This window comes from Nerophis ophidion, linkage group LG05 (assembly GCF_033978795.1).
Source record: "Nerophis ophidion isolate RoL-2023_Sa linkage group LG05, RoL_Noph_v1.0, whole genome shotgun sequence".
In the NCBI taxonomy this organism is placed as follows: Eukaryota; Metazoa; Chordata; class Actinopteri; order Syngnathiformes; family Syngnathidae; genus Nerophis; species Nerophis ophidion.
Window position 1 is genome coordinate 33,802,814 of NC_084615.1, and position 24,778 is coordinate 33,827,591.

General features: G+C 42.2%; 1 protein-coding gene across 2 annotated transcripts in view; it reads left to right on the top strand.

The window, feature by feature from the left end:
- ak9 (adenylate kinase 9) overlaps window positions 1-24,778 on the top strand; it is a 57,669-nt gene that overhangs the window by 4,447 nt on the left and 28,444 nt on the right. For both annotated transcript variants that reach the window (XM_061900621.1, XM_061900620.1), the window contains exons 8-20: window positions 3,753-3,887; window positions 3,979-4,053; window positions 4,130-4,225; window positions 5,899-6,038; window positions 6,110-6,432; window positions 7,002-7,022; window positions 7,111-7,229; window positions 7,461-7,602; window positions 8,459-8,497; window positions 8,598-8,759; window positions 12,040-12,182; window positions 12,525-12,740; window positions 17,756-18,001. In XM_061900621.1, coding sequence (XP_061756605.1) covers window positions 3,753-3,887; window positions 3,979-4,053; window positions 4,130-4,225; window positions 5,899-6,038; window positions 6,110-6,432; window positions 7,002-7,022; window positions 7,111-7,229; window positions 7,461-7,602; window positions 8,459-8,497; window positions 8,598-8,759; window positions 12,040-12,182; window positions 12,525-12,740; window positions 17,756-18,001 — 1,857 coding nt within the window. The remainder of the gene's footprint in view (window positions 1-3,752; window positions 3,888-3,978; window positions 4,054-4,129; window positions 4,226-5,898; window positions 6,039-6,109; window positions 6,433-7,001; window positions 7,023-7,110; window positions 7,230-7,460; window positions 7,603-8,458; window positions 8,498-8,597; window positions 8,760-12,039; window positions 12,183-12,524; window positions 12,741-17,755; window positions 18,002-24,778) is intronic.

Consider the following 24,778-nt stretch of genomic DNA (forward strand, 5'->3'; position numbering starts at 1 on the left):
CTAATAATATATACAATATATCAATCAATCAATCAATGTTTACTTATATAGCCCTAAATCACTAGTGTCTCAAAGGGCTGCACAAACCACTACGACATCCTCGGTAGGCCCACATAAGGGCAAGGAAAACTCACACCCAGTGGGACATCGGTGACAATAATGACCCAGTGGGACGTCGGTGACAATGATGACTATGAGAACCTTGGAGAGGAGGAAAGCAATGGATGTCGAGCGGGTCTAACATGATACTGTGAAAGTTCAATCCATAATGGATCCAGCACAGTCGCGAGAGTCCAGTCCAAAGCGGATCCAACACAGCAGCGAGAGTCCCGTTCACAGCGGAGCCAGCAGGAAACCATCCCAAGCGGAAGCGGATCAGCAGCGCAGAGATGTCCCCAGCCGATACACAGGCAAGCAGTACATGGCCACCGGATCGGACCGGACCCCCTCCACAAGGGAGAGTGGGACATAGAAGAAAAAGAAAAGAAACGGCAGATCAACTGGTCTAAAAATGGAGTCTATTTAAAGGCTAGAGTATACAAATGAGTTTTAAGGTGAGACTTAAATGCTTCTACTGAGGTGGCATCTCAAACTGTTACCGGGAGGGCATTCCAGAGTACTGGAGCCCGAAATGAAAAAGCTCTATAGCCCGCAGACTTTTTTTGGGCTTTGGGAATCACTAATAAGCCGGAGTCCTTTGAACGCAGATTTCTTGCCGGGACATATGGTACAATACAATCGGCAAAATAGGATGGAGCTAGACCATGTAGTATTTTATACGTACGTAGTGAAACCTTAAAGTCACATCTTAAGTGCACAGGAAGCCAGTGCTTATATGTCACCAGACTCTCAAAACCCACCTTTCATCTCAATATTTAGGATTTTAAGTTTAACAAAACAAATAAACTATCTATTCTGTCGAACAGCAAATCTGTCAAATGATTCGTCTGCCTTGGACTTTCCCCCGCAGAGAGCAAAGTTATTTTTCTTTAGTAACAATTAAGTTACGTGGATTTGAGTCTCGGTCAGGCTGTGTCTTAACTCTTTTTTTTTTTTTTTTTACTAACGAAATAGTGATGAGAATAAAAACAAGGGTTGTTAAAAATGTGTTAACTAGTGTGATTAATCACCCAAAAATATTGGATTAATCAAGTTTATACACAGATTAGTAAAACAATTAATTTATAATAATACAAAATTAAAATGTATTAAATTTATCCATCCATCCATTTTCTACCGCTTATTCCCTTTCGGGGTGGCGGGGGGCGCTGGCGCCTATCTCAGCTACAATCGGGCGGAAGGCAGGGTACACCCTGGACAAGTCGCCACCTCATCGCAGTATTAAATTTATATAGCACTTTTTTCTAGTGACTAAGTTTGACTGTATATGCTCTTTTCCCTTAACTGGGGATGGTTACCTGAAAGGCAACACAGGTTGTTTTACACTCTGTCATCAGGTCAATGCATACATCAGAGCAAAAATGAGAAGGAAGACTCCAACTTGTGTGCTCGCTGGAAAATTTTACTTGGAAATACAACCTGACTGGACTTTAAATAAAAATCTTAGCAAGTTTCGAACAAATACATTTTGTGCATTCTACAGAAAAATTAAAATGTTTTCATATGACCTTCTGACAATAAATTTGCATTATTGTCCAACTATTGGGATGTTTTTTAAGTCAATTTGATATTACGCAATCAGGTAATAACCTCTGATTAAGTATGATTAATTACAATTTAAAAGTATGATTTATGTAATTTAAGAAATATATAATTTGACAACACCAATTAAAAAACAATGTTATTAGTTTTAAATTTTGCCGGAAAATGTTGCATATTTTGAATTGCAAGTGTTGATAAATATGCTCTCCCTTCATTAAACATGTCAAACGTCTGTAAACAGTTAGACAAAAGCTTTAGATTTTCTATTGTTTTTTCTATTTTGTTTAGGAAAAGTGGGACCATACATTTTGAGCTGCTCTAATAATGAGCTTAATTTTGCACCAAACAAAGTCTGGTATTGCACATACATGTATATTACCTGTCTGTCTGATGCTGTGTGTCAGAGGGGACTGGAGCCTGTAGACTCAGTAGAGTGCAGCGGTTAGTTCTGGCGCACAGTGCTACATTAGGAAGAGTGGGGCAGCTAGTGAGCTTGTGAGGATAGTGGATAGGATAGGATAGAATAGCACTTTATTATCCATCCCATCCATCGATTTTCTACTGTTTGTCCCTTTCGGGGTCACAGGGGTGCCTATCTCAGCTGCATTCTGGCAGAAGGCGGAGTAGCTCGGTTGGTAGAGCGGCCGTGCCAGTAACTTGAAGGTTGCAGGTTCGATCCCCGCTTCCGCCATCCCAGTCACTACTGTTGTGTCCTTGGGCACTGTACCCACCTGCTCCCAGTGCCACCCACACTGGTTTAAATGTAAAAATTTGATATTGGGTTTCACTATGTAAAGCGCTTTGAGTCACTAGAGAAAAAGTGCTATATAAATATAATTCACTTCACTTCACTTCACTACACCCTGGACAAGTCACCATCTCATCGCAGGGCCAACACAGATAGACAGACAACATTCACACTCACATTCACACACCAGGGCCAATTTAGTGTTTCCAGTCAAGCTTTCCCCAGGTGCATGTGTTTGGAAGTGGGAGGAAGCCAGAGTACCCGGAGGGAACCCACGCAGTCACAGGGAGAACATGCAAACTCCACACAGAAAGATCTCGAGCCCGGGATTGAACTCAGGACCTTCGTATTGTGAGGCACATGCACTAACCCCTGGCCCACTGTGCTGCCCCATTTTATTACCATTGCATTTAAAAAGTACAACAAAATTATATTTTAGCACAAACACGTTAAAAAGCAGACATACATTGTAAGTAGAAAGGAAATACAGAGCAGAAACACTGATGGTTCGCCACAAGTAAAAGAAAAGTAAATCCCATACTAGGCTCTAATGGGGAGGGGCTTAAAAACAACTAATTAGCCATATACACATGTCACAACACAGAAACCACAAGATTTGCAAAGGTTGGGGCATCCGGGTTTTCGAAGCTGTAGCTGGCACTGATCTAACAATCCGTCGCACACCAAGGGGATAAGCTGTGGCAAAGACACGATAGGGGTGGGTAATGTACGCATAAATACACTTAAATGTAGAATATATGTAAAATATATTTATACTATTCATTTATTATAAATTGTATATATAATATATGTTATATATAATTTATTATTATTATTGTCTATTGTGAGCGAACTGTGGTGCTGAATTTCCCCCAGGGATCAAAAAAGTACTTTCTATTCTATTCTATAACTGTGTGTAGCAGTCCATGGTGTGTGTGTGTGTATGTGTGTGTGCGTGTTTGTGTTATTTATACATGCCTGGAGTCGCTCTGCAAGCACGGCGAACAAGGTTCAAGTCCGTGGGAATTGTTGAAGGATGGAGGGGTTTAAATTTTTACGGCACGGCCTCACCAAGGCCTTTTGGAAAGAGTCCAATTGTGTTATAGTTGAATTGTCATAAAAACTAAAATATATTCCCCATTAGTTATCAAAACATATTGGGGGAATTGATGTCAGAGAGTAATTTATCCATCAGAAAGGGCACTTTTCTTACCTGGGGCAAAAGGGAAATTGGCTTAGCACCACTCGGGGTCTATCTGTGCTCGTGCCAGATAATCAATCAGGATCATGCATACTGTAAATAATTCTCAGTTAACACAGACAGGGATTTTTGTGGTTGCAGGAGGAAGAAGAAGAGGAAGATGAACAAACCCCAAAGATCACTATTGACCAGTTGGTGTGGGCCCCAGCATATCATCCGAGAAATACATCTCTTAGAATCAACACATACAAAGACACCATCCTGAGACCACTGGAGGTTAGACACATTTCAAAATCTCAGTATGCACCCAAATTAAAGTTTTCAGCATATTTGGATTGGATCTGAACACAAACGTGGTTTCTTCCAGGACTACATGATGGACCACAACCCTATTTACCTTTTCGAATTGGACGGAAGTGACAAACCTGAAGCGTTGCTCTTGGTTAGTAATGGCTGCGTTCAAGTGTGCAGTGAACTGTGGATGCTTCTCATTGACATCTGCGTAATGGTTGTTCTAGTTTGTGCTGTCACGTCTAGGATCGATGGCAATACAGCGTGTCTCCATTCCAGTTGTCCTCCATCAGGACAAAGAACTACCCGAAGATATCGACACAGTCAGTTTATATGACATCTCATCTTCAAAGCACAATCAAATGCAACGGGACCCCCAAAGTCCAAAATATTATAAATACTGAAAGTAAAAATGGTCGCTTCCAACCTCCACTAACATGAAAGCTTAATTAACTGTCCAGATAATATTCTTACCGATCATACATACGTGTCAAAATAAGTTAATCATTGTTTATTTTCAGACGTAGAGACAAAAAGACAGTTTGTCTTAACTTTTAACAATGAAAGTGAAATAAAAGTGATAAAAGTGATAGTTCGAGTCACAGTTGTGTCTCACTGATCTGAACGGTTATTATTCCTTTATTATTCCTTTTTAGCACAAAAACTTTGTAACTTTGTATAAAACAAAGTTAGGTCCAGTAAAACAAAAAAAACAGCAAAATAAGCGCAAGGTGGGACTTACACCCACAATTAACCCATTGATACTAACTGTGCTGTGCAATACATTACATTTTCTGTCACTTTAGAAGTGTATTCCCAAATGTCTTAAGTTCAATTTTTGCAACTTCACAATAGCAGTTCCATTCCACTGTATGTGAATGCATACATTCAAACAATATTGGTATTGAAAAAAAACTGTTTATCCCTTAAATACTTTTTTCCATTTATTTTATTTACAAAACTCATACAGAACAGTATTAAAATCAAATCAAAATAGATCAACCCCAACAATATCCCAGATTTCCAAATGTAGTACATACATTTTCAAAGCAATTGATAACATAAAATACAATACTAAAAAAGGAAAAAATTAATTGCCGTAATAATAGCAACAACTTGTTTCAATAACAATTACATAAATAGTGATTAAAATCATTTTTTTTAAAAACCTCAATTAACTATAATACCAGAAACAATATGCATAACTATTATTATAATCACTTTTCATTTATATCACCATAACAAACATTAACAATAAAAACAGTCACAGTGGCATCCACTTACATTACATCTCATAAACTTGACAGCCACATTGGAGCAAGTATTCACCACAAGGAAGAAAGGGTATTGTTTTAGGTTCCTTCAGCAGTTAAAACAATGTTTTTGATATTTTGAATATTTATTTGTCTTGTTTGATAATAAAATAAATATATTTACAAACCATTACCATGAATTGATTAACGTGGACCCCGACTTAAACAAGTTGAAAAACTTATCCGGGTGTTACCATTTAGTGGTCAATTGTATGGATTATGTACTCTACTGTGCAATCTACTAATGAACGTTTCAATCAATCAATCAATCAATCAATCATTCAATCAATCAATCAAAAAACTTTATGGTAACCATTTTACGTTGCAATGAGGCTATGCTGTGTTTGAGTTTTGCGCTGCGTTCAAGACAACTCGGAACGCATAAATGTTCGGCCTTCATTGTGTGAAGTTTTATATTATGCTAAAGTGAGCTGCATGGTCGCTACTTTGCCACAAATTTTACAACTAAATAGAATGCAAAACTACCTGCTCATTGGCATAACTGGACATGTATTTTGTCTACTTTAAACTGAAATGTTTTGACGCTGGACATCGAACCAGACACTGCATTACCTACTTTCTAGCAGTCTTGAACATTGCAAAACCAACTGTTATCATGCATGTTGTTAATATTTCTTTATCCATTAACTGACTTTCAATGCAGCCTTCTGTCCCGTTTCCAGGAAGACCTATTGAGGTTCATGTCTTCCACAAGGATGATGGTGCCAGGCTTCAGGTGGCGGAGGAGCCGCTGGGGTCGAATTTGTCCCGTTGCTCTGAAGGAAGGAAGGTTCCTCCCTGGAAAGCCAGAATATTCCGTAGGGTGAGGCTGCTTTTATTGGCTTTTAAGCCAAGCAACGGTTTGAAAAGGTTTTCTCATCAAATATTATCCAGCTTCCAGGAAAAACTGTACATCCTTTCGTCCCAAGAGGCCTTTGATAAGTTCATGACCAACCCAAGACGCTACCTGCTCCCTCCAATGCCCAGTCCCCCTTGCAGGGTTTGCATCATCGGAATCCCGCAATCAGGGAGGAGCGCCCTTGCCAAACTTATGGCTGAGCGGCACAAAGTTTCAGTGCTGGAAGTGGAGGCACTAGTAGAGCCTCTGCTGTCTCAACTGGAGCAAGAGAGGCTTGACAAAATCAAAGAACATGGATTGCAGGCTGCTATTGAGAAGATTAGTTTGAAGGAGCAAAGCGATCCGACTTCAGGTACCGGTAGGTGTCAATTTTTGTTGAACTAAACTTAACAAAATGAAAAATATCTTAGGTTAAGTAAGTATCAGTGTATCACCAGATCCAACTGATGTAAATGTTTTGATTTGTTCTACATGCTGTACAATGCATGCAAAGTAGGGACATAATTCCTGGCAGTGATGTTTTATAATTCATATTGACTAACACTACTGTCGTGATGGCTGAAGAAATACAGTATTTACAGAGTTTAAGACAAACATAATAAGCACATTCAATATTTATTACCTTCTTTATAGTTGTTCGATAACTCTTCATCATTGATCATTATCCTAAAATACAGATTTGTCTCTGTGTTGAGGCTTTATCTCTCAAAGCTGATGGTGTGCGAAGGAAGGAAGAAAAGCTCCAACTCTGTTGGTGTAAAGTATCTTGGCGTCATTAGTTGGTTTTTATGCGTAAATGTCTACAGCACGATTATCAAACAGCGTTTTCAAGAGAAATATATGATCTAGGACTGACATTTAATGCTGTGTAAAATTAAATATCGATTAAATTAATTCAATTGCTTTTCTCATAATTTGCCTCCCCAGATGCAATGCCAGCTGTGGAGGGTAAGCAAAATTCCAAAAATGTAATGTTACTTATTTCATAAATAGAAGTAATCTAACGTGGTCAAAATGTTCTTTCGGCTGTCTTCAGTCACAGAGGATCATCCTGAGGTAAAAGCCCTGTTGCAGAGTACCTTGGAGGAGGCCAAACAATCGAGCGAGACAGACAAGGAAATCTATTCTCTAGCTGTTAACAAGATTATAACAGAAGTAAGTCTTGAAGGAAAAGAAAATGAATGTTTACATTTCGTTGTGGCACTTTAACTTTTGCCATAACTACTCTATGCTTTTCATGTTGGGACTCAAAACAATGTTGTTTGTAAAGACTTGTATTGATCCCTCGCTTTTGTTAGATCTCATTCGATTGTGGTGCAGGTGTACCTAATGAGGTGTCTAGTGAATGTTACTCAGGCGTTTGAAAACATTTTTTTTTTGTCACAGAACGAAGACGCGAATGCGAAAGCCGAGCTCGGCATGGGCTGGGTGCTTGATAATTTTCCCAAAAATGTGTCCCAATTGGAATCATTAGAACGAGCCGGGATCCATCCAGATTTCCTCTTCTGTCTCATGTACAATGAAGGAGGTTAGTATCATTCAGTTAAAACAATAAGATGTAGACACATAGATCTGCTCAATTTGCTCAAGTGTTAAAGGTGCAGTAGTATCTTGGTTTTCGTCTTCCAAAAGGTCAGACAAAGACCAAATTGTGCGTAAACCAAAGCAGTTTTCCCCATAAGAAGTAACATAAATCCAATTAATTCGTTGTAGACACCCACAAATTTTAACACAAACAAATTTTCATAAAATAATTAAAGTTTTACATATAGAAAAATGTCCACAATAATGAATGAAATGAATAAATGAACATTTAACATCACTTTAGTTTAGTTGAAGACACTTTCTGCTGAAGATAGTGATAAGCGAAGTTTTCTCATCTATATTAATGTGCAGGCACTTGTGTGACATCAAAGAACGCACAGAAAATAAAAATAGAGTCCTGTGAAAACACTCGTGTGTCCACACGACTCAATTTCAATTTATTGCAAACAAACGCATGCGAGAGACTTAACCACACAATAGGTCACACTGTCAGGACCCGGCGACACCGACAGCAATATGCTACAACTCTTCCACAAATTCCTTTTGCCCCCATGGTGGGTAATTTTGCAGTCATACTTGATTAAAAAAACTAACTGAGTCACCAACGGATGGATATTTTTTTGGGCACTGGATTGTGCGTAATGATTTGCAGGAAGACGGACAAGTTTGTTACGTGAAATGTGTGATTGGCTGTACGATAACCAAGACAGTACAAACCGGGGCAAGTTTTTTGAGAAATTTATTTAAAAAATGTAATCACACCAAAACCAAAATACCACTGTATTAGTTTGACCTCATTGTGAATTGACCAAAATTGTTTTTTCAATATACTGCAAAAGTCAAGAATGATGGCACTGAACAACCAGATAAAAAGGAAGGTAAGACATTTAGAATGTTTGCATATTTTATGTATTTGCTTAAGACGATCTGAACAATGAACTTGACTCTCCTTGTTCGCTGTTTACCATAACCACACAGAAAAGACTTCTCCGGATACAGAGCAGCAAAAAGCTGAAAAGGTCCAGTTTACAAGAGATTGGGAGGGAATGAAGCTTTCTCTAAGCATTAGCCACTCAGTACTGGAGGCAGGCAACCGCAGCCCTGAGGAACTTCTCGACGAGATTGTCCAGCTCATGGAGAGTGAGTGAATCCCTTTAAATCAAGCCTAATCTACGGAATTGTTATTAAAGACATGTTATTAGTAAAACTACTTTTTCTCCCTTTTTTTAATTTATACTTTGTATACTTTAAGGTTTTTAACTCAAATATAGTCCAAAATAAAGTTAAAAAGTATAAAATACATAAATTGTTACGCTAGTCCAAGTTCCTCTATATAACAAGAGTGCTGTGCTTTTTTTAAAAGGGGAACTGCCCTTTTTTTGTAATTTTGCCTATTGTTCACAATCATTATGTGACGATGAAGGTTTTTGTTTTTTTTGCATTCTAAATATTAAATAAATGCGATTAAAGGTATGCCATGGGAGCCGTTCAATTCCGCCTTTAAAGCCCTTAAAAATATATCCAAACACCTCCATTAAGGCTTTATATACATGCTGTAAGCATATATAATGTAGTAACGGGCACATTTATTATTTACATATTTTGCTCATTTTAAACAAACGCGGCACATTAATTTTAATAAGGCATCATGATGTTTGCTTTTTTTTCTACATTACTGATTATTATTCACTGCAGATTTCATGAGAGCCAACACACATAATTAAACATAACTTACTGTACAATGTCTGCTGTCATTAGGATGCTGACTGCATGGATGTTCATGTACTCCCATTTAGGTAAAGAATGTCTCATAACGGACGGCGTGGTGAAGTTGGCTGAGTGGCTGTTCCAGCAGTCTGAGGGTTACTGGGTCAATCCCCACCTTCTACCATCCTAGTCACGTCCGTTGTGTCCTTGGGCAAGACACTTCACCCTTGCTCCTAATGGGTCCTGGTGAGCGCCTTGCATGGCAGCTCCCACCGTCAGTGTGTGAATGTGTGTGTGAATGGGCGAACGTGGAAATACTGTCAAAGCGCTTTGGGCTCTTTAAGAAGGGGTAGAAAAGCGCTATACAAGTGCAACCCATTTACCATAATCCTCACGAAGAAACGGAGTGTGGGGAGGACGGGGGACCAAGCATCTTTTTGTGTCATGCTGGCCATTTTCGGGTCGTAAATGGCTGTCAAAGTTTACCATTGTCGGAATACCTACTCAGACTTCTTTTGTCCAGGTGAGATGCATGATTGTTGATCTACAATAAACTTACAGGGAGCAAGGAAGCGAGGAAGGAGTAGACCACATGATGGGATATAAACATAGGGACACATGGTAGTGATCACCTCGCTGCTATAAATAGTTTGTCTTCATGAGTGCTGATATTAACAACATCACTAATACCTGGTAAATATTCAAATCACAAAATGTAAAAGGAGTATTGTTGGTGATTATTGATTGGTTATGTATTGGATTTTATGGGCGGAATAGAGGACCTTCCATTGGCTGCACTGTAAGCAGACTTTTATTTACATTTATTCAATAATTAGAATGCATTACTGCCCCTCGAGAAGTCCTGTGGGGAGTGCTCAGAGAGTATGGGGTATCGGACTGTCTGATTGTGGCGTTCCGCTCCCTGTACGATCAGTGCCAGAGCTTGGTCCGCATTGCCGGCTATAAGTCGGACACGTTTCCAGTGAGGGTTGGACTCCGCCAGGGCTGCCCTTTGTCACCGATTCTGTTCATAACTTTTTTGGACAGAATTTCTAGACGCAGTCAAAGTGTTGAGGGGATCCGGTTGGGTAGCTACAGGATTAGGTCTGTGCTTTTTGCAGATGATGTGGTCCTGATGGCTTCATCTGGCCAGGATCTTCAGCTCTCTCTGAATCGGTTCGCAGCCAAGTGTGAAGCGCCTTGAATAAGAATCAGCACGTCCAAGTCCATGGTTCTCGCCCGGAAAAGGGTGGAGGGCCATCCCCGGGTTGGGGAGGAGACCCTGCCCCAAGTGGAGGAGTTCAAGTACCTCAGAGTCTTGTTCACGTGTGAGCGATGAGTGGATCGTGAGATCGACAGGCGGATCGGTGAAGTATTTTCAGTAATGCAGACGCTGTATCGATCAGTTGTGGAGAAGAAGGACCTCAGCCGGAAGGTAAAGCTCTCAATTTACCGGTCGATCTACGTTCCCATCCTATCCTATGGTCATGAGGTTTGGGTTATGACCTAAAGGACAAAATCACGGGTACAAGCGGCCGAAATGAGTTTCCTTCGCCGGATGGCGAGGCTCTCTCTCAGAGATAAGGTGAGAAGCTCTGCCATCCGGGAGGAGCTCAAAGTAAAGCCGCAGCTCCTCCACATCGAGAGAAGCCGGATGAGGTGGTTCGGCCATCTGCTCAGGATGCCACCCGAACGCCTCCCTAGAGCGGTGTTTAGGGCACGTCCGACATGTTGGAAGGAATATGTCTTCCGACTGGCTACCCTGCTTAGGCTGCTGCCCCCGCGACCCGACCTCGGATAAGCGGAAAAAGATGGATGGATGGATGGATAAAAAGATGTATCCATTCGTTGTCATGTCTTTCTAAAAAGTGCAGTTCCCCTCTAAGGACTTAGGGGGGGAACCATGAGTCAAGTTTCTTCTATATCAGTGGGTCTCAACCTTTTTTCAGTGATGACCCCCTGTGAACATTTTTTAATTCAAGTACCCCCTAATCAGAGCAAAGCATTTTTGGTTGAAAAAAAGAGATAAAGAAGTAAAATACAGCACTATGTCATCAGTTTCTGTTTTATCAAATTGTATAACAGTGCAAAATATTTCTCATTTGTAGTGGTCTTTATTTAACTATTTGGGAAAAAATATATAAAAATAACTAAAAACTTGTTGAAAAATAAACAATTATATTATACATTATAAATAAAGATTTCTACACATAGAAGTAATCATCAACTTAAAAGGCCCTCTTTGGGGATTGTAATAGTGTCCATCTGGATTAATGAACTTAATTCTAAACATTTCTTCACAAAAAAAGAAATCAATATGTGCACAAAAAATCTAGCTGTCAACACTGAATATTGCATTGGTGCATTTCTTTTCACACTTTATGAACTTATATTCATATTTTGTTGAAGTATTATTTAATAAATATATAAAGTATTTTTGAATTATTGTTATTTTTAGAATATTTTTAAAAAATCTCACGTACCCCTTGGCATACCTTCAAGTAACCCCAGGGGTACGCGTACCCCCATTTGAGAACCACTGTTCTATATGTCTTGTGGCTTTAGTGTTTTTAGGAATCAGCTGTAAATATTCAAGTTTAACTGAAATTATGTCATTCAAGGGCCAGAGTTACATTATAATATTTACAATTTTACACTGATTGTTTTTGAAGGATTTCTGTCTTCCTAAACATAAAAACCTAATGTTTTGCAGAACCTTTCAAGTTTTTGCCCAGAGAGTTTTCAGCAGTGGACATGGATGAAGAGGCGGAGGATATCGAAGCCATGGCAAACCTGGATGATGATGACGAAGACAGCTTTTCCAAGGATACAGATGAGGAGGAGGATGAAGGAGAAGTCAGTGAAAATGCATCCTTTTATTGTGAAGGCATAAATAGCTTTGTTTATTGTTAGAAGAATTACACTAATTTAAAATATTCAATTGCAGGATATTTTATAAAGATGCATAGAAAACAGATTTGTTTCTAATTTTTTGAAACATTGCTGTACATTTTTCTAAATGTATCAGTTTAATAATGCTAAAAAAAGTTTCTTAAATTAGTAATTAAAAAAAATTATTCTAGGAGGCTTTAATCTCGGAATTTTCTTACAGAATTAATGAAGTACAATATATTAGGCTATATTTTTTTTCAAACGCCAAGTCTAATGTTACCATTTGCCCCCTGCTTTCTCAAACAGTCGGAATCCTCGGGGGACGCAACACCCAAGAGAGCCTTTGGTGAAACCTATCATTTCTGCCCAGTGGTACTGCAGAGGCAAAATACGCTGATGCCCAGTACAGATGAGATAGCCGCCAGGTATCGAGAGAAGGTCTACTATTTCTCCAGCGTGGAAGCCAGGGAAGACTTCCTTCTGAATCCAGAGCAGTTTGTCGCACGCACTGAGATGTTAAAGGTACATTCAAAATTAGATTAAAAGTGATTCCAAAAGTACAGTGGAACCTTGATTCACAAACTTAATTTTTTTTCTTCAACATGGCTTGCAAACCAAAATTTATTTAAAGTGAATTATAGTTTCCAGTAATAAATCAATGTACGCATGAATAATTGGTGCTAGCCTCGAACAAAAGTCCCACGCCTACGACGCTTGAATCCCTTAGGGGTGATAGGACGGCTGGGCAGCGCTTGAATAGCAGCAACCTGCCCCCATAGCCCCCACTCCATCTCCTATGTTGCAAGTCTCGAGTTGTATGTTGTAATATGCATATGTGCTTTGGGATCAAGTTTTTTTCCCACTCCAGAATGGGCTCCTAAAGGGACGATTGTATTTTTTTTACTCATCCCAAGTGTCGGGTTTTAAGATGGTATTTTTATTTTGGTCTTTGAATGACAAGTTCCTCCAACGAGACGTTGTTTCGTCCGTGTTTGAAGACTTTGAGTGCTAGGAATTAGGAGGAGGGAAATCGCTCTCAGTACATACAAAGTCGTGACACTTGCACGTCAATCACTTGTCCATTTGTACACAGATGGGAGTACATTTTATTCCAGTTTGATCAACTGTGTATATAATCATTTTAGGAGCAAAATGCAAATAAAAGGGTTACAGTCTGTATTTGCACATGTGCTTCTTTTTATTTTTAGGGACAAACGGTAGAAAATGGATGGATGGATTCGCACACCCTATTTCTAGTCGTAAATGTGACTGAAATGCTAGCACTGTACGGCAAGACTGTGAGAGTTTGGACACATGTCAAGCGTTTCTGATAATACAAAGTGATCTCTAAGACAGACTAACACAGCTCTAACCAGCGCAAGGTACGACAATAGTGGAAATAAACTCGTCAGAAGTGCCGCTAGCCGTCCAACTTCTTCGAAATGGCCACGCCTGTGTCTACAGGATGTAAACAAGACACAGCCTCTGTTAAATGGCCACACACAAAGACATATTTGGCGCGATGTAAACATTTGTAAACCGAAAAGGATGCAAATAGAGGAAATTGTGAATTGAGGTTCTACTGTAACTCAACTTACAAACTTAATTGGTTCTGTGACATCACTCTTAACTCAAAACACTTCTATCTCAAATCAAAGTCAATTATTTTTCTCACTACCGTCGTCCGTTACCATTACATATCTTCCCTTAAAGGCCTACTGAAACCCACTACTACCCACCACGCAGTCTGATAGTTTATATATCAATGATGAAATATTAACATTGCAACACATGCCAATACGGCCTTTTTAGTTTACTAAATTGCAATTTTAAATTTCCCGGGACTTTTTTCTTGAAAACGTCGCGTAATGATGACATGTACGCGTGACACCACGGGCTGTTATGAATATGAGCGCTGCACACACACACAGCTAAAAGTCGTCTGCTTTAACGGCATAATTACACAGTATTTTGGAGAACTGTGTTGCTGAATCTTTTGCAATTTGTTTAATTAATATTTGAGAAGTCAAAGTAGCAAGATGGAGTTGGGAAGCTTTAGCCTTTAGCCACACAAACACACGGTGATTCCTTGTTTAAAATTCCTGGAGGTGAAACATTACTATGGATCAGAGCGCGGTCATGTGAACATGAAACACGACGTAATGTCAACCGGGAGGTTTCGGTGAGAAAATTGTGTTTAAAAAGTCGCTTCTTACCGGAGAAAAGCTGAGCTTGCCCCGTCCATAGCTGCCGTCGACTCCCCTGAGACACTGGCCTCAAGACACCTGTGGACGTACACCTCCGACTATCAGGTACTATTTAACTCACTAAAACACTAGCAACACAATAGAAAGATAATGGATTTCCCAGAATTATCCTACTAAATGTGTCTAAAAACTTCGGAATCCTTCCCAATGCAATCGCGTTTTATTTTTTTTAAACTTTTTATTTTATTTTTTTTTCTAGTCCGTCGCTATCAATATCCTCAAACAGGAATCTTTCATCCTCGCTCAAATTAATGGGGAAATTGTCGTTTTCTCGGTCCGAATAGCACTTTTTGTTGGAGGCTCCCATTATAAACTATGTGAATATGTGAGGAGCCCCCACACTTGCGACGTCATCGTCTGCGACTTCCGGTAGAGGCAGGGCTTTTGTCTTAGCACCGAAATTTGCGACCTTTATTGTGGATGTTCTCTACTAAATCCTTTCAGCAAAAATATGGCAATATCGCGAAATGCTCAAGTATGACACATAGAATGGACCTGCTATCCCCGTTTAAATAAGAAAATCTCATTTCAGTAGGCCTTTAAATAGTTGATACAACAGTTAGTACTGTGAGTACTGTACTTATTACATACCAGCTGTTTGATTGTAACATGCATCTTAGGCCACTTTTAGACAAAACCGGCTAAGGTTTTCCAGGGTAAATCCCACCTAACCTTATCCTTGTCGACACACGCACAATGCCACCGTTTAAGACCCCCTCCGTCCGCCGGGGCAACGCGACCTAGTACGCATGCGCGAAAAAAAATACGCACGTCATAGTTGACTCTGACCTGGAAGTGTATTCCTACCCTGTGTCAAGGTAGCCTATTGCCACATTTCTCTTAACAGTAAACTTTGCTTGCCTCACCGCCAGCAGCTGTTTGACTGGCCCTATTGTAGTGAATCACACCTGAGCCATCATACATGAATCATATCTTTAATGAACGTGTGAAAGTAAACAATGTGATAAAGAACATTTTACGACAATCAATCTAGGGATATAGAAATCTGGTCAGGACACTGTGCTTGTAGGCTGAAATTGGCGATTGTACTTGACGGCTGCAAACCACTTCATGACTTCACAATAATTGTGGAGTACAAAACTAGATGGTGAGTAATCGCTCGACATACATCGCGGACAATAACTGATACTCTGTTTTGCCAGTCCAAATGCATTGGCTTTTTTTCCCTCGTCCACGGGAGCCCGCATTTTCGTTGTCTCCCCCTTAGACAAATGGACAAAGTTTTTCGCGAAGTGGAATCAAAGCTGACCTGGACATTCGAAAGTCCTCTCGTCGTTCCTTTGGCAAAACACACTCGTTGACAAACATATCCTGGCAGGCTGCCGTTCTTCCAGGCCTTGTCCAAAACCGTCGCTCAACTGCTATGTTGCCGTCTGAGATGTGTTGTATCCGAAATAACTGCAATCGTGCAGTATGTGTTGTATCCGAAATAGCTGTAATCGCGTGTTTCTTTCTTTCAAAGTATTCATGTGTGATTTCCACAAGCGTCTGTTAATAAGCTGGCTGTGGCGCAGTCTTTTTGGCGTCACTTCCTTTGTGGGGCGCGGTCTTTCTGGCGTCACTTCCTCTCCAAACTCAGTTTGTAAACGATCAATGAGTCCATACAAAGCTAAGAGTGAGAGATTCGAGAAATACACTTTCCCATGTAAAAAATTATCCAAGGAGGGGAACCTTAAACAATGGTTCACTGGGGTCGAAACGGGGCTTAGGCTAAATAATTATTTGTTTAATGAGTTATCCGGCTTAATGTAGACACGGCCTTAATTTTGTAGTTTTCATTGTCAAATTTAGAAGTGTGGAAATCGCCATGTAAAGTTTTTAATGCTAATAGCAAAGCCAATGTATATTGGCATCAAGCTCGCACATTTTTGGAAAAGTGGAGCCTTACTTTTACTAACATAGCAGCGTTTTTTAAGACAATTACTTTGTTGGCATTAAAAATTATATTTTTAAGTTGTTCACACTTTGACTTTGTTCCAGAAACAAGGAAAAACAACAAACAACCTAACAAGTTTATAGAAATACTGCAATACAACAAACACAAGTCTAACATTTTTCCCCGTCAGATTTGGACAACCATCTCTTGTCACACCTGCCAGCTTTTCCCATTACATTCTTAACATGTCCAAACACGCATTTACCTCTGTAAACAAGTCATTACCTGTGGTTGTCCCTTTTAATTGACTGCATGACTGCCAGCTCCTCCATGATTTGAAAGTCCGCAGTTATCCTACGTGAGAAGATGAGCGATGTCGCGTACATCGCAGCTCTCATCCAAAGCCAGTGAAAAATAGTCAAAGTCAGCCGTTCTGTTCTTTAGCTGAAGCTTCAAGTTTCCTGCGATGGGACAAGCGGTAGAAAATGGATGGATGGATGGGTCTCAACCCGCCTTGTTACAGTGCGTCAGGGGAGTGACACGTTGTCAAATGCGCCCCTCTTCTCCGGGCATATCAGCGCAACAGAGTCCAATAAGCACTCCTTAATAAAGTCTCCGTCAGAAAACGCCTTACTTTTTCTGGCTATTTTATGAGAAATGACGAAACTTGTCCTGACGGCTGGATCTCTGGAGGTGTGAAATTTGGCGAAAAGTCCTTGTTGGGTTTGCAGTTTTACCACCAACGCATCAGCCTCCCTTGCGCGATCTTCATCAGACAGATTTTGGTATTTTTCCTCGTGCTTCGTCGTGTAGTGGCAATTTAAATTATATTCTTTAAACACAGCAACCTGTGTACCACAAATTAAGCACATGGCTTTAGCTTTAATTTCTGTTAAAAAATACTTGGCAGTCCATGTCTTGTGGAAAACACGGCATTCATCATCAACTTTTCTTTTTTTAGCGTGTGCTGACATCTCGAGGGTAACCGGGCATAACTTGTCGCTGTGCACCTGCACTCACAGGTTACACACGGACATACGTCCATAAATATAAATTTTCAAAATAAAAGCAGCACAGTTGTATTGTACGCACGATATATATATATTTTTTAATTAATTTTGTTATTTGTGATTGCCGCTGTTCACATTCACTCACAATCACACAGAAGTAATGCTTTTCAAAACAAAAGAAGCACCGTTGTATTGCACACTCGACATACACTGTAGATACTTTTTTCAATTTATTTTGTACTTTATGATTGGCGTCACGTGGGCCGGACAGGGATACACAAAGGATGTGGCCCGTGGGTCGCAAAATGCCCAGGTCTGTCTTAGACCATTTTATATCTGAAACTTTGCTTTATTTCCTTTTAGCCCCCTGCCCTGCGGATCTTTTTGCTCGGTTGCAGAGGGTCGGGAAAGACCACTCAAGGTGAGTGGCTTGCCAAAAAACTGGGCCTCTTTCATATCCAGTTCAGGGAGCAGCTTCAAATGCTCCTTGTGGCAAAGACGAAGGAGCGGGTTGTTAACGCAGACGAGTCGACAGAGGAGCACCTCGATGCCTTGAAGGCTACCATCAAAGAAGCTCTCGGGGAGGAGGATGTTGAAACCACCAACGAGGTTAGTTTGCTTCTTAACATATAGGACTGTCAGATGATTTAAAAAAAAAAATCAGATTAGTCACACTCTTGAATTTTTATGATGATTAAATAAGTAATATTTGCTTCAGAAAAGACCCCAATATTTGGTCACATCTAATTTTATTCTCAGAATGTGGTACAGGAACGTTTTTTTTTTATGTTTTACTGAACTGGTGACAAAACTTGGTGACAATATGAAAAAAAATTATGTGCACATTTTGAAAGTCTTTGCAATATAATAGCAAACAAGGTAAGGATGTACACTAAGAGAATATAATAAACACACCCATAAACAAATTAACATAGAGCACCATTTACATCTGCACTTACTCTTCCTTTAACCAGGTGCTTAAACAAATAAGCTTCTTTTACATTTTCAGATGACATTGCTGATCTCTTTATTGTACAAAGCTAGTTGTGATTACTTCCTGAGGTGCAATGGTCTCCAGTAAGCAAAATAAATTCAATATCAGCCAGTAGTTGCAACTTGCTGCACTTGTTTGTGCAGTACAGTTCATTTATCCTTGTTGATATAATCGTGCCACTCCAAGGTAGTTTGTATGACGGATGATCTGTACAAATGTGACAGAGTGAATGAGCTCGGCACTTATCTCAAAGGTCTACTAATTTACATGATTATGTAATTGGCTTGCTAGCTTTTTTAGCAGTTCTGGTTTAATTTTATTTCAGTTCAATGTATTAAGTCATCTGTTGCAATATACTTACTTGTTGTGGCAGCTCACCTAAAGAAATGTTTGGGGCAGAGCCACCAGATATTTCGTGGTTCTTCTGTCACGCTTGCAGGGCTGCATGTAGTTGTGATTTCAAGATGCAAATAGAATGCACAAATGCAGCTTGCAAGAAAAGAATATTTAATAACACAAGTAGTCAAGCACTTAACAAACACTCTCGTGCAGTGATTTGCACGTAAAACAGAACACTATTGCTGTTAGTAACGCGCAAAAAGACTATACAGAAACTCAAAACAAGACTATACTTACGGTGAGCCTTGAAAAGAAAGAACGGCGTGCCACAGCCGTCGTCAATTTTTGAACGTTAATTAAAACACAAACAGGCTTCTGATTGTTAACTCAACTCATGGGACCTAACAGCGCTATGAGGAAGGAGTCAAGTCGCTTCAGGAAGAAAAACTAAAACCATCCATCCATCCATCCATCCATCATCTTCCGCTTATCCGAGGTGGGGTCGCGGGGGCAGCAGCCTAAGCAGGGAAGCCCAGACTTCCATCTCACCAGCCACTTCGTCTAGCTCTTCCCGGGGGATCCCGAGGCGTTCCCAGGCCAGCCGGGAGACATAGTCTTCCCAACGTGTCCTGGGTCTTCCCCGTGAGCTCCTGCCGACTGGACGTGCCCTAAACACCTCCCTAGGGAGGCTTTCGGGTGGCATCCTGACCAGATGCCCGAGCCACCTCATCTGGCTCCTCTCGATGTAGAGAAGCAGCGGCTTTACTTTGAGTTCCTCCCGGATGGCAGAGCTTCTCACCCTATCTCTAAGGGAGAGCCCCGCCACCCGGCGAAGGAAACTCATTTCGGCCGCTTGTACCCGTGATCTTATCCTTTCGGTCATGACCCAAAGCTCATGACCATAGGTGAGGATGGGAACGTAGATCGACCGGTAAATTGAGAGCTTTGCCTTCCGGCTTAGCTCCTTCTTCCCCACAACGGATCGATACAACGTTCGCATTACTGAAGACGCTGCACCGATCCGCCTGTCGATCTCACGATCCACTCTTCCCCCACTTGTGAACAAGACTCCTAGGTACTTGAACTCCTCCACTTGGGGCAGGGTCTCCTCCCCAACCCGGAGATGGCACTCCACCCTTTTCCGGGCGAGAACCATGGACTCGGACTGGGAGGTGCTGATTCTCATTCCGTTCGCTTCACACTCGGCTGCAAACCGATCCAGTGAGAGCTGAAGATCCCGGCCAGATGAAGCCATCAGGACCATATCATCTGTAAAAAGCAGAGACCCAATCCCGCGGCCACCAAACCGGAACCCCTCAACGCCTTGACTGCGCCTAGAGATTCTGTCCATAAAAGTTATGAACAGAATCGGTGACAAAGGACAGCCTTGGCAAAGTCCAACCCTCACTGGAAACGTGTCCGACTTACTGCCAGCAATGCGGACCAAGCTCTGACACTGATCATACAGGGAGCGGACCGCCACAATAAGACAGTCCGGTACCCCATACTCTCTGAGCACTCCCCACAGGACTTCCCGAGGGACACGGTCGAATGCCTTCTCCAAGTCCACAAAGCACATGTAGACTGGTTGGGCAAACTCTCATGCACCCTCAAGAACCCTGCCGAGAGTAAAGAGCTGGTCCACAGTTCCACGACCAGGACGAAAACCACACTGTTCCTCCTGGATCCGAGGTTCAACTATCCGGCGTAGCCTCCTCTCCAGTACACCTGAATAAACCTTACCAGGAAGGCTGAGGAGTGTGATCCCACGATAGTTGGAACACACCCTCCGGTCCCCCTTCTTAAAGAGAGGGACCACCACCCCGATCTGCCAATCCAGAGGTACCGCCCCCGATGTCCACACGATGCTGCAGAGTCTTGTCAACCAAGACAGCCCCACAGCATCCAGAGCCTTAAGGAACTCTGGGCGGATTCCATCTACCCCCGGGGCCTTGCCGCCGAGGAGCTTTTTGACTACCTCACCAACCTCATCCCCAGAAATAGGAGCGTCCACCACAGATTCCCCAGGCACCGCTTCCTCAAAGGAAGACGTGTTGGTGGGATTGAGGAGATCTTCGTAGTATTCCTTCCACCGATCCACAACATCCGCAGTCGAAGTCAGCAGAACACCATCTGCACCATACACGGTGTTGATAGTGCACTGCTTCCCCTTCCTGGGGCGGCGTATGGTGGTCCAGAATCGCTTCGAAGCCGTCCGGAAGTCGTTTTCCATGGCTTCCACGAACTCTTCCCATGTCCGAGTTTTTGCCTCCGCGACCGCTAAAGCTGCACACCGCTTGGCCCGTCGGTACCCGTCCACTGCCTCCGGAGTCCTATGAGCCAAAAGAACCCGATAGGACTCCTTCTTCAGCTTGACGGCACCCCTCACTGCTGGTGTCCACCAACGGGTTCTGGGATTACCGCCACGACAGGCACCAACAACCTTGCGGCCACAGCTCCAATCAGCTGCCTCGACAATAGAGGTTCGGAACATGGTCCACTCGGACTCAATGTCCCGCACCTCCCTCGTGACATGTTCAAAGTTCTCCCGGAGGTGTGAATTGAAACTCTCTCTGACAGGAGACTCTGCCAGACGTTCCCAGCAGACCCTCACAATGCGCTTGGGCCTGCCAGGTCTGTCCGGCATCCTCCCCCACCATCGCAGCCAACTCACCACCAAGTGGTGATCGGTAGAAAGCTCCGCCCCTCTCTTCACCCGAGTGTCCAAAACATGAGGCCGCAAATCCGATGACACAACTACAAAGTCGATCATGGAACTGCAGCCTAGGGTGTCCTGGTGCAAAGTGCACATATGGACACCCTTATGTTTGAACATGGTGTTCGTTATGGACAATCCATGACGAGCACAAAAGTCCAATAACAAAACACCACTCGGGTTTAGATCCGGGCGACCATTCTTCCCAATCACGCCTCTCCAGGTTTCACTGTCGTTGCCAACATGAGCGTTGAAGTCCCCCAGTAGGACAAGGGAATCGCCCGGGGGAGCACTTTCCAGTACTCCCTCGTATGTACCCAAGAAGGGTGGGTACTCTGAAGTGCTGTTTGGTGCGTAAGCGCAAACAACAGTCAGGACCCGTCCCCCCACCCGAAGGCGGAGGGAAGCTACCCTCTCGTCCACTGGGTTGAACTCCAACGTGCAGGCTTTGAGCCGGGGGGAAACGAGAATTGCCACCCCAGCCCGTCGCCTCTCACTGCCGGCAACGCCAGAGTGGAAGAGAGTCCAGTCCCTCTCGAGAGAACTGGTTCCAGAGCCCTTGCTGTGCGTCGAGGTGAGTCCGACTATATCCAGCCGAAACTTCTCTACCTCGCGCACTAGCTCAGGCTCTTTCCCCCCCAGTGAGGTGACATTCCACGTCCCAAGAGCTAGCTTATGTAGCCGAGGATCGGACCGCCAAGTGCCCTGCCTTCGGCTGTCGCCCAGCTCACAATGCACCCGACCTCTATGGCCCCTCCTATGAGTGGTGAGCCCATTGGAGGGATGACCCACGTTGCCTCTTCGGGCTGTGCCCGGCCGGGCCCCATGGGAACAGGCCCGGCCACCAGGCGCTCGCCATCGTGCCCCAACTCCGGGCCTGGCTCGAGAGCGGGGCCCCGGTGACCCGCGTCCGGGCAAGGGAAATCTGAGTTCATTTTGTTGTAATTCCATAGAAGTCTTTGAGCTGCTCTTTGTCTGATCACTCACCTAGGACCTGTTTGTCTTGGGAGACCCTACCAGGGGGCATGAAAGCCCCCAGACAACATAGCTCCTAGGATCATTGGGACACGCAAACTCCTCTACCACGGTAAGGTAGCAGCTCAGAACTAAACTAAAACTAAAACAGGAAAAAAAATAAAAAATAAGAGCTCTAGTCCGGAACGAAATCATCAAAAACAGGAAAATCACCACAAATTTAAAATAAGGCACTGTTTTCTTCCTCTTCTGCATTGTATGGCAGGTCATTATAGGTGCATACCCCCATCTACTGTACTGAATGGAGTGTGTATCCTCATGGAGAGTACTTAGGGTACAGACTATATTGGTAAAACCATATCAAATATGTATATACACAAACCAGAACAAAAAATTAAAAAAATAAAAACCAAAACAAAAAAATACACTTTTAGTAATAAACCTGTGGTTTTAAAGGGGAACTGCCTATCGTTCACAATCATTAAGAAAGACATGACGACGGGGATTTTTTTAATGCTTTCGAAATCTAATCCATCCATCCATCCATTTTCTACCGCTTATTCCCTTTTGGGGTCGCGGGGGGCGCTGGCACCTATCTCAGCTACAATCGGGCGGAAGGCAGCGTAAACCCTGGACAAGTCGCCACCTCATCGCAGGGCCAACACAGATAGACAACATTCACACTCACATTCACACACTAGGGCCAATTTAGTGTTGCCAATCAACCTATCCCCAGGTGCTTGTCTTTGGAAGTGGGAGGAAGCCGGAGTACCCGGAGGGAACCCACGCATTCACGGGGAGAACATGCAAACTCCACACAGAAAGATCCCGAGCCTGGGATTGAACCCAGGACTGCAAGACCTTTGTATTGTGAGGCAGACGCACAAACCCGTCTTCCACCTTGAAGCCCATGCTTTCGAAATATCAAATAAATGTAAATAAAAGTGTGCTTACTGCAGAGCCAATGGGAACTCCATTTTTCCGTCCATAAAATATGATAAATAATCATTCAATAAGCGCCAACAATACTCAATTTACATTTCGTGACTTGAATATTAACCAAATATTAGTGATATTGTTATTATAAGCGTGAATGCAGACAAACTATTAATAGTGGCGACATCATCACAAGTTTGTGTGCCTATGTTAACATCATCAAGTGGTCTGCTGCTTCTTCGCTTCCTTGCTCCCTGTAAATTTATTTTAGATCATAAAATCATGAAAAGTAGATGGCTGAGAATATAATCCGACAAATTGTGACACTTTGACAACCGTTTCAGACCGGAAACTGGCGAGAACACCACAAAAAGCGCCCCCCCTCCCCCACACCCTACGTCTTTTTTTTGCGAGGAATATGAGACATTTTCATCTAAATGGGAAAATATGAACATCCAAGCAGTCGGCATTCTAATACCAGCAGACCTTGTACAGTAAGTGATGTTTTATTATGTTTGTTGGCTCTCATAAAGTCTGCAGTGAGTAATAGTCAGTGATGAAGAAAAAAAAAAGTAAACGTTGTTGGTTGCCCTCTGCTTGTTATTGTCATGGTAGCATCCTCAAGTACAAACCCCGTTTCTATATGAGTTGGGAAATTGTGTTGGATGTAAATATAAATGGAATACAATGATTTGCAAAACCTTTTCAACCCATATTCAATTGAATGCACTACAAAGACAAGATATTTGATGTTCAAACTAATAAATATATATATATTTTTTTGCAAATAATAATTAACTTGGAATATCATGGCTGCAACACGTGCCAAAGTAGTTGGGAAAGGGCATGTTCACCACTGTGTTACATCACCTTTTCTTTTAAACCTTTGGGAACTGAGGAAACTAATTGTTGAAGCTTTGAAAGCGGAATTCTTTCCCATTCTTCTTTTATGTAGAGCTTCAGTCGTTCAACAGTCCGTGGTCTCTGCTGTCGTATTTTACGCTTCATAATGCGGCAAACATTTTCGATGGGAGATAGGTCTGGACTGCAGGCGGGCCAGGAAAGTACCCGCACTCTTTTTTTACGAAGCCACGCTGTTGTAACACGTGCTGAATGTGGCTTGACATCGTCTTGCTGAAATAAGCAGGAGCGTCCATGAAAAAGACGGGGCTTAGTTGGCAGCATATGTTGTTCCAAAACCTTTATGTACCTTCCAGCATTAATGGTGCCTTCACAAATGTGTAAGTTACCCATGCCTTGGGCAACAATGCACCCCCATACCATCACAGATGCTGGCTTTTGAACTTTGCGTTGATAACAGTCTGGATGGTTCGCTTCCCCTTTGGTCTGGATGACACGATGTCGAATATTTCCAAAAACAATTTGAAATGTGGAATCGTCAGACCACAGAGCACTTTTCCACTTT